Raw genomic sequence first — 14,172 nt, 5'->3', positions numbered from 1 at the left:
TGATTAACTTACGGTTAATAATCTGAGGAGCAGTCTAATTCAAGAGAACCCGAATAAGGAGGAACCTGCTTTACTGCAACATACCTGTGTGAGACTGGATTTGCGTGTTGAACTGTAATAAAACCAAATATAAACAATAAACACAAAACAAACATGCTATAACAATGCAGCTCTACAGCATAATTCCTATTATTAAGTTTTATTAATTTTTAAAAAGAACATCACATTTTATTTATTTTTTCTTCAATCCCACAAAAGTAATCTTTTTTTTTTTAGAGACAGACCCGTGTTTTACTTGCTGCACATGTCACAGAGTGAAAAGGGTGGGTTTTGGGCATCAAGGGTTGCAGGCTGTATTACATTAAGATAATTTGATGGGTCTGTGACACCCCTGTGTTGGTTCAGTTTCATGCCTTATCCTGTGTGTTTCCTGCTGTGATCAAAGACCCTCTTGAGACAGACACCGGACAATGAGCACACATTCATGGGTAACATGGGTTGTACACAGAAAGACAAACACAGAAATGTAATTAGTACCTAAATCACTGTTATACTGGGGCTATTTGTGAACATTCAGTGCTAATATAGCTACTGTAGCTAACAACTCATAGGAGATGCTTAAAGCACAGAGCTACTAAAGTATCTAGTTAATATTTATAAGCCCTCAGTGACTCTTCATATAAAGTGTTACTGATGCTCAGTTTAAAACAGTCTGACCAGACCCATTATCTGCTCTCTTGCTTTCCTGCTCTTGAACAGGTGCAGCTCTCTGACACCCCCACAGTGTGACACCTCCCTCCACCAGCCCATTCTCCCTTTGCTAGGCAAATCAACCCGGCCATGCTCGGCTCAGACTGTCCCCGGGGTATTTTTGGCTACGAAATCGCAAGATGTGGCGAGAAACTGAAGCTGCTGCTGGGAGGATTTGCATAGACAGGATGAGCCCTGCAGCTGGGCCAGGGCAGGACAGCCCAGATGGAGAAGAGTCTCCAGGGGCTCCTCTCCCTCTAACACTGCTGTCTACATCATAACACAAGGGCTGGGTTTAACTCTCTTCTACCTGCCCTGAGTGTCTGTCTCTGTCTCTCTGGCACCCAGATCAGCTTACAGGTCCCTTTTAAAGACTCTAGACAATTATTGATATTCATGTGCACTAATTACTCTACTGCAGATTAACTAAACAAAGTCACATTTAGATGGAGACTGAAAGAAACACTGAATCTGTTCACTGGTTAGAAGCTACTGTTCAGGGTTTGACTGCTGACTCGCCAGCTCAGTATGTATACTCTGCAGCTGATAGTTTGTGCTCTGTCCTGTCATCTTTGAGAACATTGATAAGACTGATTGGACGGATGATCTATATTCCAGATCTTGCTCAGGCAAAACAAATACTGGGCTCTGCTGTCCATTACAATGGGCAGAGTGAGTGCTTGGATTCAGATATATTTCCCAACAAATATCAATTAATCTAGTATTATTGTTATTGATAATAATCATTTTTATCATATTTCACATACAGTAGCACCTCAACTGTTTGGCATTACAAAAACATTTAAACTATACCAAGCAGGAATTAATTTTCTAAAAGGCCCCAGATTGATCTCTAGTTCTTAGTAGGAGCTTTTCTCAGGGACTGAAACGCATGTCTGCGTTTTGGAAAAGCAGGTGAAGGCAAAATAGCCATCCAGTTTTGTCCAATTCAGTGTCACAGGGGACAAAGCCAGCCTGGCACAAGGCAGGGTATACTCTGGACCAGAAGCAAGTCCATCACAAGCACACACTTATACCAGGGTAAAATCTCCTGAGAGAGAGGATTACCTGTTGATTCTGAACTTGTGGATCAGAGTCTGTCTGTTATATACTGGCATGATTAGTTTATTTTGCAATAGTGGTTATCTTGAATATTGCCAGATTCTGTCAATAGATTAGCCTGCTGCAAGATGATTTACAATTTTAATCAGCTGAAAAATGTAAAGATAGCTTGAAGAGCAATGTGCTGAAACAAGCATATCAGGAAATTCCCTTAAATATACAAAACATGAGAGTAAACTGAAGGGGACATTTATTTCAAGGTGTTTCATGAAACTGAACCCAGATGCTTGATTTTCATCCTTGTGTCCCAGGACAGGCCTGTTCCCTGTGCAGTGCACCCCTGTACCACAGCACAGGATAGACAGTGAACACACATGATCATGTAGCTCGGTAGCATCTCAGCTGAAGGCAAGAGAATCTAGGTGGAGGGTTCGGAGTGAGCAGGGAGGTGTGACACTGATAGACTCATAATAATAATAATAATAATAATTGCTTACACTTATATAGCGCTTTTCTGGACACTCCACTCAAAGCGCTTTACAGGTAATGGGGACTCCCCTCCACCACCACCAATGTGCAGCATCCACCTGGATGATGCGACAGCAGCCATAGTGCGCCAGACCGCTCACCACACATCAGCTATCAGTGGGGAGGAGAGCAGAGTAATGTAGCCAATTCATAGATGGGGATTATTAGGAGGCCATGATTGGTAAAGGCCAATGGGGAAATTTGGCCAGGACACTGGGGTTACACCCCTACTCTTTTCGAGAAACACCCTGGGATTTTTAACGACCACGGAGAGTCAGGACCTCGGTTTTACGTCTCATCCGAAGGACGGCGCCTCTTACAGTATAGTGTCCCCGTCACTATACTGGGGCATTAGGACCCACATGGACTGCAGGGTGAGCGCCCCCTGCCGGCCCCACTAACACCTCTTCCAGCAGCAACCTTAGTTTTCCCAGGAGGTCTCTCATCCAGGTACTGAACAGGCTCACACCTGCTTAGCTTCAGTGGGTTGCCAGTTGTGAGTTGTAGGGTGATATGGCTGCTTAATCAGCTTTAAGTCCCTGAGTCTGCAGTCTCTGCACCTGAGAAACAACCTCCATGATTCTTCCAAGGATGGATCTCCAACTCTCTTCCTGGAAGATCTGGGGTTTTCTGGGTTTGTTCCAACCTGGATTGTCAATTAAGATAATTATTTTCTGAGTTAGGCTTTTTGGGGGGGATTTTTATTTGTGTAACACCCCTGCACTATTCTGACAAAGCAGTGGTATCAGGCAGGGAAGTGAACTCGCATGCAGGCAGACAGACAAGGAGAATGAAGAAACAGCCACAGAAGCAAAGACCACCAAAAATGAAGTCATAACAAGCATCGATATGCATCTACGGTACATGGTGTAAAAGAGTTTTATAATAAAAAATCAAGACATTGATATCCATGATTCAAAAATTCTTTATTACTATTATTTTTCTTTCACTAACAGCACGTACAACAGGACTAAACAACACACACAGATGGACAGCGGCTGATGGAGAAGCTCAGTGCGTCTAAAACGTTGCTAACAAACATGTCTGAGTACTGAGTGGAGCAATAAGGTCACAGTCACAGAGATAAAGCTAAAACAAAACACAGCCATCAGCAATGCGGCGCTGCCCTCTGTGTGGGCTACTCTGGGCAGTCAGATTTGTTCAGGGTCTTCTGGACAGTAGCCTGGGACCCCTGGCTGGCCTCGCAGGTCACGGAGTGCAGCGATTTCCAGTCGGCCTCGGACAGCGTCAGGGTACTGCTCCAGCTGTAGGTGCCATCGCTCTCCAGGATGCCTGGGGTCTTGGTGACGCTGCTGCTCTTAGAGCTGCCGTCGATCTTCCACTGCAGGCTCCAGTCGGATGGGAAGCCCTTGTTGGCCAGACACAGCAGCGTGGCGCTTCTTTTGGCACTCAGCTCCGCAGTGGAGGGCGGCAGGAGGGACAGAGACGGCAGCGCGTTACCTGGAGACAGAAACCGGTTGGAATGAGACTCACAGCCGCCTGTGAGAGACTCGCACAGACCCACAGGGAATAAAAACCCGAACTGTCACAAAATAGAGGATTAAACACTACTGACAGAGAGCTGAAAAAGGAAAAGAAAGTTTAACGTTCTACACGTTGGTACAGGGTTTGAATAGCTGTTTCAGAACATTCAGGACTAAAGTTCTTCAGTTGGAAATACATGTATATAAAATTCATTAAATACAACTCATTTTGGTAAATGTGTTTTAATCATATCTTGCTTATTGAGAACTACAAACTAAAGCTGTATCCCTGCTGCCTCCTGTACTAAAAGCCCAACGTGAGACCTCTCGCCTCCCAGGGAATAAAACTGACCCGTAACGTCTGCAGGACCCATTCGCACTGAGACTTTATAAGTACAAGACGCTACAAATAATTGTGAAATTCGCGAGTGTATTCACCTGGAGAAGAAAAATGTATGCCTGTTATGAAATATAAAGTACAAATAAAACACTTTTTTAATTAAGTGTTTAATAAAACACTTCTTGTTGGATTAAGCATTTTTGGAGCTTAATATGATGACTGTACAGTTACTACAAAAAGTATATTTTCTTGTCTTAATTTCCGCTGTCCCTACAGTTTATTCAAAATCTTACAAAGTGCAAATCCAAAAGCAATTATGAAGCCAAGAGCAGAGATCTTTTAGCGAGACATAAAACAATCGAAAACAATATTATTCAATTTTTAAGCCGTCAAAGCTTCGTGTAGCCCCTGAATTGTAAAATAATTATTAACGTTAACGGGAACATTGAAACGACACTAATCTACTTCAACACGTAGTGTCTGTACACATTGAATTATGCTTTTTCTGTTCTTCAAAAAAAGATTTAAAAATATGCTTTATGTTAATATGTTGTAATTGAACAGCAATAACTCCAGTGCATACTGTATATACGAATTCCTATTCCTGATATTTGAGTTTGGGTTCTGTCAGCCCCCGGAGTGCAGCGGGAGCGGAGACGCGGCTCTGTCTCCACACAGCCCGCGCCTGTCAGCTCTTCTCCGCCTGAAATGGACCCGAGTCAGCGGCTACACTGCGGTATCACTGGTCTCACTTGGACTGGCAGGGTCTGAACACAGTCTCAATCGGGTTTCAGACCATGGGATGTGGAAACATTCCGCTGTGCGCTTTTGACACCGACTCTGTATCTCCAGTATCAGCAGGATAAATGCACATTTAACGTTGAAGCCTACTCAAAATAGAAGCATTCATACTATAAAGCAAATATAATAAATGGACACTCAGGATTTACACGAGATGAAGCCTGTAAAGTATCAAGCACTGTAGAGGAGCGCTGCAGCAGCTTAGCCGAGCTGAGGCTAACCGAGCTGACACCCCGCTACCGAATCGCTCTTCTCAACTCAACACTCTTCAACTTTATAAAGTAAGAACTCCTAACATGAGCTTCAAAGTTGAAATTTCTGTGACAAAAAATAATTTCAGAAAAAAACACAGAAACAGCTCTGAAAAGACGAAGAGATCACTTACTTCCAACACTCAGTCTGGTGCCGCCGCCGAAAGTGTACCACAGTGATTGAACCTGATTCAGCGCTCGTACTAAAACCTGCTCCCGGACCAGAGGAGCATCTACAGCGTTTCTACAGGTTTATATCTTCGTTTATCTCGCCTGGAAACCCGAGGATCCTGACGTTTAAACTATTTTATATCCAGATCGTGGAAGGTGTTAAGTACAGGACATTAATAATCTCAACATTAAATATGATCATAAAAGCGCCCGTGTTTCTCTAAGAGCCGCGCAGTCCTGCAGGGTTTGTCTGCGCGGAGAGCCCGGGAGGAAGACGGCGAGGCTGCGCTGTACTTACTGCCCACACTCAGTCTGGTCCCGCCGCCGAAAGTCCACCACAGTGATTGACTCTGATAGAGCGCCTGTACAAAAACTGCCAGCACGCCTGGAGCTACCCGCGGCGCTCACACTGGACAAGCTACCTCCCCGAGCTCTCTGCCCGGTAAAACTGCCTTGTTGCGATTCTGGTTTTAGTGAACCGAATTATTGATACGTTTTTAAAATCTCTCACCTGTCCGTTTTTAGTGCTATTCAGTTTATCCTTAGTGAGTCGCGACGAACCCGGCAATCACAAGTCGCAAACCGAGATGTATCCCTGGACTGGACGCAGGAGTATTTTACCGCAAACATACAAAAAGGACGAGGCTGCATTTTTCCCCATGAGATTCATAAACTGTGAACAAGAAAACATAAAACAACAATGCAAGTCGGCGTAGAGTTTTTGAGTAAATCACTGCCTGCTGAGCTCCACTGAGTGTATGCTAATACAATGCCGCGCACTGACAGTATGTTGTGCTCCTGTGTCTTTCTTCCCCCTAGTGCTATGATGTTAACATCACACGTACAATCTCCAGCAGGGGGCAATCTGTTCCTATAACCCAGTGGTTCTCAAAGTTATATGTTCTGCGGACCACTTACACCAAATCACAGATGCGGTGGACCACCTATAGTATGCCTACGTCCACTTCTTCCCCTGTAAAAATCATCACCTATTAATGTACTAAAAATAACTAATATTGAATTAAATTTGATGAAAAGTACTAATATTTTTACAAACAAAGCTGCATATTTTGCAAATATTTTTGATACTTAAAAAGTTAATGTGAAGAATGGAGCTGCTTTTGTTGAGCAATCAGAGAAGCGATATCTGGATCCAAGCTGGACAACTTTAGTCTCATGTCCGGAAGCAGACGAAGACATCACATCAAGCACACCCAGTTGGCAAAAGACGTATAATATACGTCTATTAAACGCATACCTTAGATGTCTAAATGTGGTCCGCAATTCGTCTAGATTGAAATTCTAATATACGTCTATTGTTATACGTCAATTATACGTCTATGATTAGACGTTCAATATACATAAATGGTTGGAGTTCTATTATACAGATAAATTTAGAGGACTATTATACATATATGGTTGGAGTTCCGGATAACTTTAGAGATCTATTATACGGATAACTTTAGAGGACTATTATACGTATATGGTTAGAGGTCTATTATACGGATAACTTTAGAGGACTATTATACATACATGGTTAGAGGTCTATTATACATCAAAGATAGGTTTTATAGGTGTAGAAACAAGTAAACCAAGCCAATGATTTGGTTTAGAAATTTATTCTGAAAATACACATTCACACCTGAAAAATATGTATTTCAAATTATACATTGTATACAATCAATCAACAATCAACATATGGGCAATAATCATAAAAAAACACAACTAGTCTTAAACTTCAGCTACAAATTCTGGTAACATCAATATACAGTATAGTAATGACAAACACAAACTAATTACATTAACACACTAACTCAAAACCACATTTTGATTCAAATATACATTTTAAAATGTACAACTTCTATATTTCCAAGAAAAAAAAATATTACAATGGAAGTTAAGACGATTTTTGTCCACCATTTGCAAACACTGTCTAATTGTCCTAACAGTTAGAACCAAAAACCTATTATTTTCAGTGTCCAGATCTCCTGGCCCCCTGCCTTGCATATGCATTCTTCAAGTAATGCATTGTGTGCTCCTTTATATCTTTTTCTGTCGATGTAGGGTGGGACTTCAGCACCGCAGCTAGAAGAAAATTATATAATATTACTACTCAAATAAATGATGGTTAATATCTTCTTGAGTATAATCTCAAAAATGAACCACTAAGGTTTACTAAGCTCAAAGCTGAAATAAACGGATAAAATTTGGCTTGCATCACAGCAATTGAGCAATTAAGTCTGTCCTAATTAAAGAGTACCCAAAGTTGGAAATAAAACATAGAATATGAGTACCTTTAATTACTCTATAAAGATCTGTGTCTCCCAGGCCCCTCTTTTGTTGTTTATCTTTTCGGTTTGTGCCAGCGAAGTTGAATTCTGTCATCAGTTCATTTGTCATAAGTCTGAAAACCAAATTTTCATGAGTTTAGACATTTTTTCAAGTGAGTTTCCACTCAACATTTATTTACTCAAATATTTAGGATCAAATGTTGTACTGTAATCCTTATTTTTTAAAAGACAATTTTGCAGTTTTACACCTTGCACATTCAGTGGTTAACACATAGGTATCTGTAAGCTCAATTCTGTGGATATGTTAATTTGATCAAAGTAAAAATGTAATGTCAACAGGATCTGGTAGGGTCCGTCCCACCTGGGCTGGAGAACCTGTGAAGGAAATTTCCTGATCCACACCCACTCTCCTGGGATGAGGTTGTGCCCTCCTTCAGGTGGTGGTCCCCACTCCTCCAGGACCTGCTCGCGGGCTCCTTGGGTGGCCTCTGTCAGCAACTTGCAATAATACAAAGGAATGGTTGATCCATCTGAGGAAACCCCAGTCTCAGCACCTGTAAGAGAGCTTTTTTCAAATTATTACAGGCGGCTTTTGCTGCGGGAACCAAGGCAATCTTGTCCTTGTACTGCACTCTCCCCTTAAGCAGATCTGTTAAGAGTTGTGCTCACCCCGTAAAAACATTGCACCCAGGTCCTGTTAAAATTTCACAATGCTAGACACAAAAGGGCCTTATCATAACTGCTTCTATTAGACACTCTAAAGCTGAAGCAACTCAGACTTGTGGGTTTCCTCGTCAGGGGAAGCACTCAGAATACCATCAACATACTGAGTGATCACAGTCAGTTGAAGCCACATGATACCCTGTTCTGGATAGTCATTCTTTGTAATGCATAATATTCCAACCCAAGAGATCTGGGATAAAACCACCCATTAAAATCTGGTACTCGGCAAGTAAAACTTGCTGTCCCAATACTCCTGTGGCCTCCTCCGGTCTTCCCATATACATTAATCTATAGCACACTGTTGAACAGAGGAGTGAAACAAGCAGGACAGTAGTGCTCCAGTATCCCCTAACAGAGAAACCAACACTCCATTAACAGTACATTTTTAACCACTGGACTGGGACAGACTTAGGGAGGCTACAAGGGATTTACAGGATCTAATCGTTAGGTAAACAGATCTTCTCACAAGACGTTATTCTCCCCAGTCTCGATTCTAAACCTACAGCGTTTCAGCATGTCTGGTTTCGAGACATTCGAATAAAACCAAATTGTTTCCATTATTGCAACTAATTGTATAAATTACAATTTATAATAATTTATAGTAATACAAAAACTGTTTAACTACTTTTACGTCCACCTGTACTGTACTTATACGTTTCAGACGCTCTTATATTTTCCAATCTCCTTAAGTTGATTTTCGTCAAGTCTCTGTAGTTACGTCTCTAGCCAGTCCCGCTGGCTAAACACACTCGCACCGTCATTTAGTAGACCACAACTCACAGTTACACACATACATGCCGGCACACAAATTCATAAAACACACAAACACATCGAGAATATATTTTTCTCTTCGTAATACAATGTGCTGTATTCTTGTTTTACTTCTACATGAATCCTTTTAATTCCTGAAGCGCACTCCAGGTTTGCTGCATTTCTAATTTCGGGTGCGGTACTTTAGCCCACCGGTCAATATCTTACGGTTTTGGATTTGATCGTATGGGGGAAATCAGGGAAGGTAGGTGCGATTGCAGACCCCCTCGACGGGGTGCGAGACAGTGTTAGAGTGGCACTGTCATCAACGGCGCCAGCTCCTGCTACATCAAGTCCTTTCCCACTTCGAGTGAGAGTACAGATCTGCGGGCGCCCTCCCTCTAACAGGGGAGACCCTGATCCGTCTTTATCACACTCATACCAAGTGTTATCCCAATCAGACCCCCCTTCTCCATATGGCCACTGAGGGAATTGATCCCAATTATTTTCGTTTCCTGCCTGTTTGTTCCCCTGTGGGAGAGCAGGATATAACTTAGTCGCTGGCTGCAGCACATTAACCAGTGCAGCGTGACCAGGAGTTAATTCCTTCTTTAGTTTCTCATTCTCCTGTACTGCCTCTTTTAGCTTTTTTTCTATACTCTTTCGTAGCGAGTAAAATATCTTTTCTTCCGGGTTTTTGTTTTCCCCGTAAACACACTTTTAAATCACATCCCAATTTCTTTTCTTTTTTTTTCTCATGTATCTGCCACCACTGGTGCCGGCCGTGCACCAGGGTGGGAGCTACATGCTTGTGCTTTTGCCAATCAATACTCATATATGCTTTCTTTACAGGCGTCTTCGCCCCAAATTCCCTCTGACAAACTCAGCTTTTTCCATATTTTTCTCCTTCTTTTCCGTCAACTTACACTTTTCCGATATTTAAACGGACCCTTCCACCACTTTCTCAAACCATCAGTTAGCGCACATGTTCGGTCTCTTTAAGATTTACTTTTGTCGTGTGTGAGGTAACAGCTCATTCAGTAGGGGGATGTTTTCACTTGGAAAAACCTGTGCATTACTGCACTCATTCAGCCAAGGGCGTCTGTTACCTCCAGATCTAAATGCCTCTCCGAGACTTTAGAGAGGACTTACACCGCACTGTTCACAGGTAAGAAACGAGACCTCGAAAACCCCCTTTCTTGATCAGTAATTCACCATCCCCAGAACGCCAGCATCGCTGCTTTTGCCCCGGGGTGGACTTACGCACTGAGCTCAATCAGGGCGATTCTCGGGTCTCAACGTCCTTTAAATCCTGCTACTTAATGCTTTGCTCTTTTATTATGAGGTGTGTTTATGTTAGTGTCGTGCGTGTGTATATGTATTTCACAAACAAGGAAAACACCAAAAACATACATACATATATCTCTTCTACTCCTGTTTCCTTTAAAACAAAAAAAACCACGCCACGCCAGAAACCACGCCACTCCAATCTGTGCACGATCAAGGCGTAGCTAATCTCAGGACCCCGGGCGTAATTAAAGCCCACACCAATCCTGGATTATACGTGCATTTAATGCACCACTCAGCTCCAGAACCCCGGGCGCAATTAAGGCCCACACCGATCCCGAGCCACAGAACTCCGGGTGCAATTAAGACCCACACCAGTCCTGAACTACGTGCATTTAATGCACCACTTGCTCTAGAACCCCGGGCGCAATTAAGGCCCACACCGATTCTGAGCCTCAGAACTCCAGGTGCAATTAAGACCCAAACCAGTTCTGACCTTCAGAACTCCGGGTGCAATTAAGACCCACACCAGTCCTGAACTTCACGGTAAGGGTCCAAAACCCGTTCAAAACTCCACGCGCAATTAAGGCATACACCAGCTTCGAACGCCTGTACACAATACCGCGGAACCCCTGCCAGACCAAATTCTGGGCTTACAGCAACCAACCCATTACATACACCGGTGCCTTCCCCGGGCCAGAGGAATTCAGAAACTCACGTTTACTCCGTCATCTCGGGCGATTCTCGCAGGGAGCAGAGATTCCCAATCGGTCAGAGAGCGTCGGGACTTTTAAATAAAAGAGGAGTCCTTACCTCTTAGTTATGTGCACGCTGACCGTCTCTCCTGCCGATGGGAAGTTCTGCGCCTTCTGGAGCATCCGCCGACTACGCCAAATTTGTTGTAACAGAAGAAATAAGGTTCTTGATCCCGAGATGAAGTAAAACAGATGAGTTTATTGCATGCAAGGAACAATAAAGCCGAAGTCTTGTTTCCCGCAAGAAACAACAAAACCGAAGTATTGTTCCACGTACTGTTACAAACTTTTGGGTTATATAGTGTTTTCTTCGCCGTTTCTGACGTCACTCGGTCTGATGGTAAAGAGGGGGGTTCATGGTATTTGGCCAGTTTACGATGTTCTGGGCAAATGGTCAGTTTAACATTACACCCAGGGGGGTTCCTAGCTTGCATCTGCAATCCTTATCAGTTAACCCCCTTTCCTGCCATAAACCCCAGCTTGTGACTTAGAAGTCTAAACCCCCTACAGAAAGGATTAAATTCAAACCCCCGTCTTCACATCTTTCTTCAATAGGAACATGGGAGTGGCTATCAACACTGAAGAGGCTGAGGAGAATAAAGGATCTAGCGGAAGAAGTGAGAGAAGGAAGCTAGCTATGGCTGAAAAAGAAGAAGAGATGGGAGTTGGGGGCCAAAAACCCCTATGTAAGAAAGGCCAGCTGCAGGGAGTGGCAGGGAGAAACCCCTGTTACTGCCCCGCCACTAGGAGATGCAGCAGGTTAAAGGGGTACAACATTGATGAATTGTGATCTTCTGGCTGAAACCTTGTAGCTGGTCTCTTGGCACAGTAAAAGGTGTGTCAGGCGAAAGCTGTGCAGGTTAACATACACCCGTATGAAAGATGACATCACATCACAATCTCATGTTATGTGCTCTGCTGTGTTTGATACTTGTTCCAAGAATTCTAGCAACTTACACATGACCGTCCTTTTTTACGTCTGTGGTAGATTCTCTTAAAATGCCTTTATTTTGTAAGTATTCTTCTGTTTTAGCAACGACTTCACCTGTAACAACCGAGACAGATTGGGCTGTAGTTTACTGGTTTATTTCCATCCCTCTTTCCATGAACTGTTTTTAGATTTACAATTCCTGTTTGTGAATCTGTGTGTTCTATTTCCAGCTGATAGTCGTTCTGTGAATAATATCCCTAATTTTCTTAAATCTCTGAGATCTGTTTTTTAGCTTTCTGCTCACTGTAGTACTTCAGTGCCAGTTCTGCTATCATGACCGAGTACTGAAGGAGCTCCTCCTGTCACAGGGTCACGATCATGTGGTTCCTTCTGCTGTCTGTGAAAGATGTGCACCTGAGCTTCAGACTGTAGTAGTGGAGTCTCCTCAAAGACATTGTACTTCCTGTCTTTATTTCTCCTGATCACATGCACTGAGTGCCCAAACATAGATCAGAAGTCTGCACTGGTAAGGAAGACCTAAATAGATTCAACTGTGTATTGATTTAATTCAAATGCAGATTACTAAAATTAAAATCAACAGCTCTCTCACTAATCAGGCTAGTTTTTCACTACTGCAATGTCATCATTTATTAACTGAACTAGATGATGTAATGTCACAACGCTATTTTTATGCTCTTCTGTCTGTATCTGGAGGAAGAAGCTGTTGTCACTGAACATTATACTGGCACTCAGTTGTCAAGTTACCTGCATTTACATAATAACTGCCAACATACAATAGCGCCACTTTCTGGTGCAGTTCTAGGGTCTAACAGTCATCCACTACTCTTGCGAATGTCAGAATTTTTTATTGTTCCAGCAAATTAAAATCCCCAAACCCCCAGTATTTGTGTGATGAACAGAACATTATTGCTTTAATGCCATTAAATGTTTAGTTCAGTTCAGTTCAGCTTTATTGTCCCCTGGGGGAACAGTCCAACACAACGCAATGACAAACAAACATCAGTATCAATATCAATACAGTCGAGTTACAGTAGGTAAGAGACAAAAGACAAGGTAGTGTTGTAACAGAAGAAATAAGGTTCTTGATCCCGAGATGAAGTAAAACAGATGAGTTTATTGCATGCAAGGAACAATAAAGCCGAAGTCTTGTTTCCCGCAAGAAACAACAAAACCGAAGTATTGTTCAACGTACTGTTACAAACTTTTGGGTTATATAGTGTTTTCTTCTCCGTTTCTGACGTCACTCGGTCTGATGGTAAAGACCGTTCATGGTATTTGGCCAGTTTACGATGTTCTGGGCAAATGGTCAGTTTAACATTACACCCAGGGGGGTTCCTAGCTGGCATCTGCAATCCTTATCAGTTAACCCCCTTTCCTGCCATAAACCCCAGCTTGTGACTTGGAAGTCTAAACCCCCTACAGAAAAGATTAAATTCAAACACCCGTCTTCACATCTTTCTTCATTCCCCCCTTATAAAATATGGCATACGTCAGTGTAGCCTATTTTTATACATACAATGTCAGGGCAGATCTTTCCTTTCTTGGCGAACAGGTATGTATTGCCATGACATTGTACGTTCCACGGTTATGGCAAGATGTGATACATGTTTTTGTGCACGTGATGATTACAATTATACATATAAACAATACTATTCCTACAAATAAACACTGTAAAAAAGTTCCGCCCCAGGCCCCAAACACAAACTTTACCCAAAACTAAAGTTTTGGACTAGATGAGGTAGAATTTGCTAATTCTTCTAAAGTCGAGGCCATTTGAATTAACTCTCGACTCAGAAAGTTCATGCCGGCTTGTGGAAACATTATACCTAAATAATATTCCCAATCAGCCAATTTTCTTTGTGGTCTGTGGTTAGGTCCGAAGGGGCTGTGGATTTGAACACGGATATGAGGAACCACATATCCTAAATAACATGAGCCAGACCACTGGGCTGGCAACCATGGGTAGGCTCGTTTTCCACAAATGAAAGATGTTCCGTTTGGCGCTCCCCATGCCTCTGAAAATAAGA

At 42.6% G+C, this 14,172-nt stretch overlaps 1 gene segment (V, D, J or C); it reads right to left on the bottom strand.

The window, feature by feature from the left end:
• Positions 1–3,247: 3,247 nt before the first annotated feature.
• LOC148647040 (Ig kappa chain V-III region MOPC 63-like) overlaps positions 3,248–14,172 on the bottom strand; it is a 66,453-nt gene continuing 55,528 nt past the window's right edge. Inside the window, 2 exon segments of the V gene segment in view lie at positions 3,248–3,801; positions 5,686–5,723. Coding sequence covers positions 3,479–3,801; positions 5,686–5,723 — 361 coding nt within the window.

This window comes from Lepisosteus platostomus, chromosome 16, assembly GCF_059453375.1.
Source record: "Lepisosteus platostomus isolate fLepPlt1 chromosome 16, fLepPlt1.hap1, whole genome shotgun sequence".
NCBI lineage: Eukaryota > Metazoa > Chordata > Actinopteri > Semionotiformes > Lepisosteidae > Lepisosteus > Lepisosteus platostomus.
The sequence above is the reverse complement of the archived record's forward strand: the minus strand, read 5'-3'. Positions and strand labels throughout refer to the sequence as shown.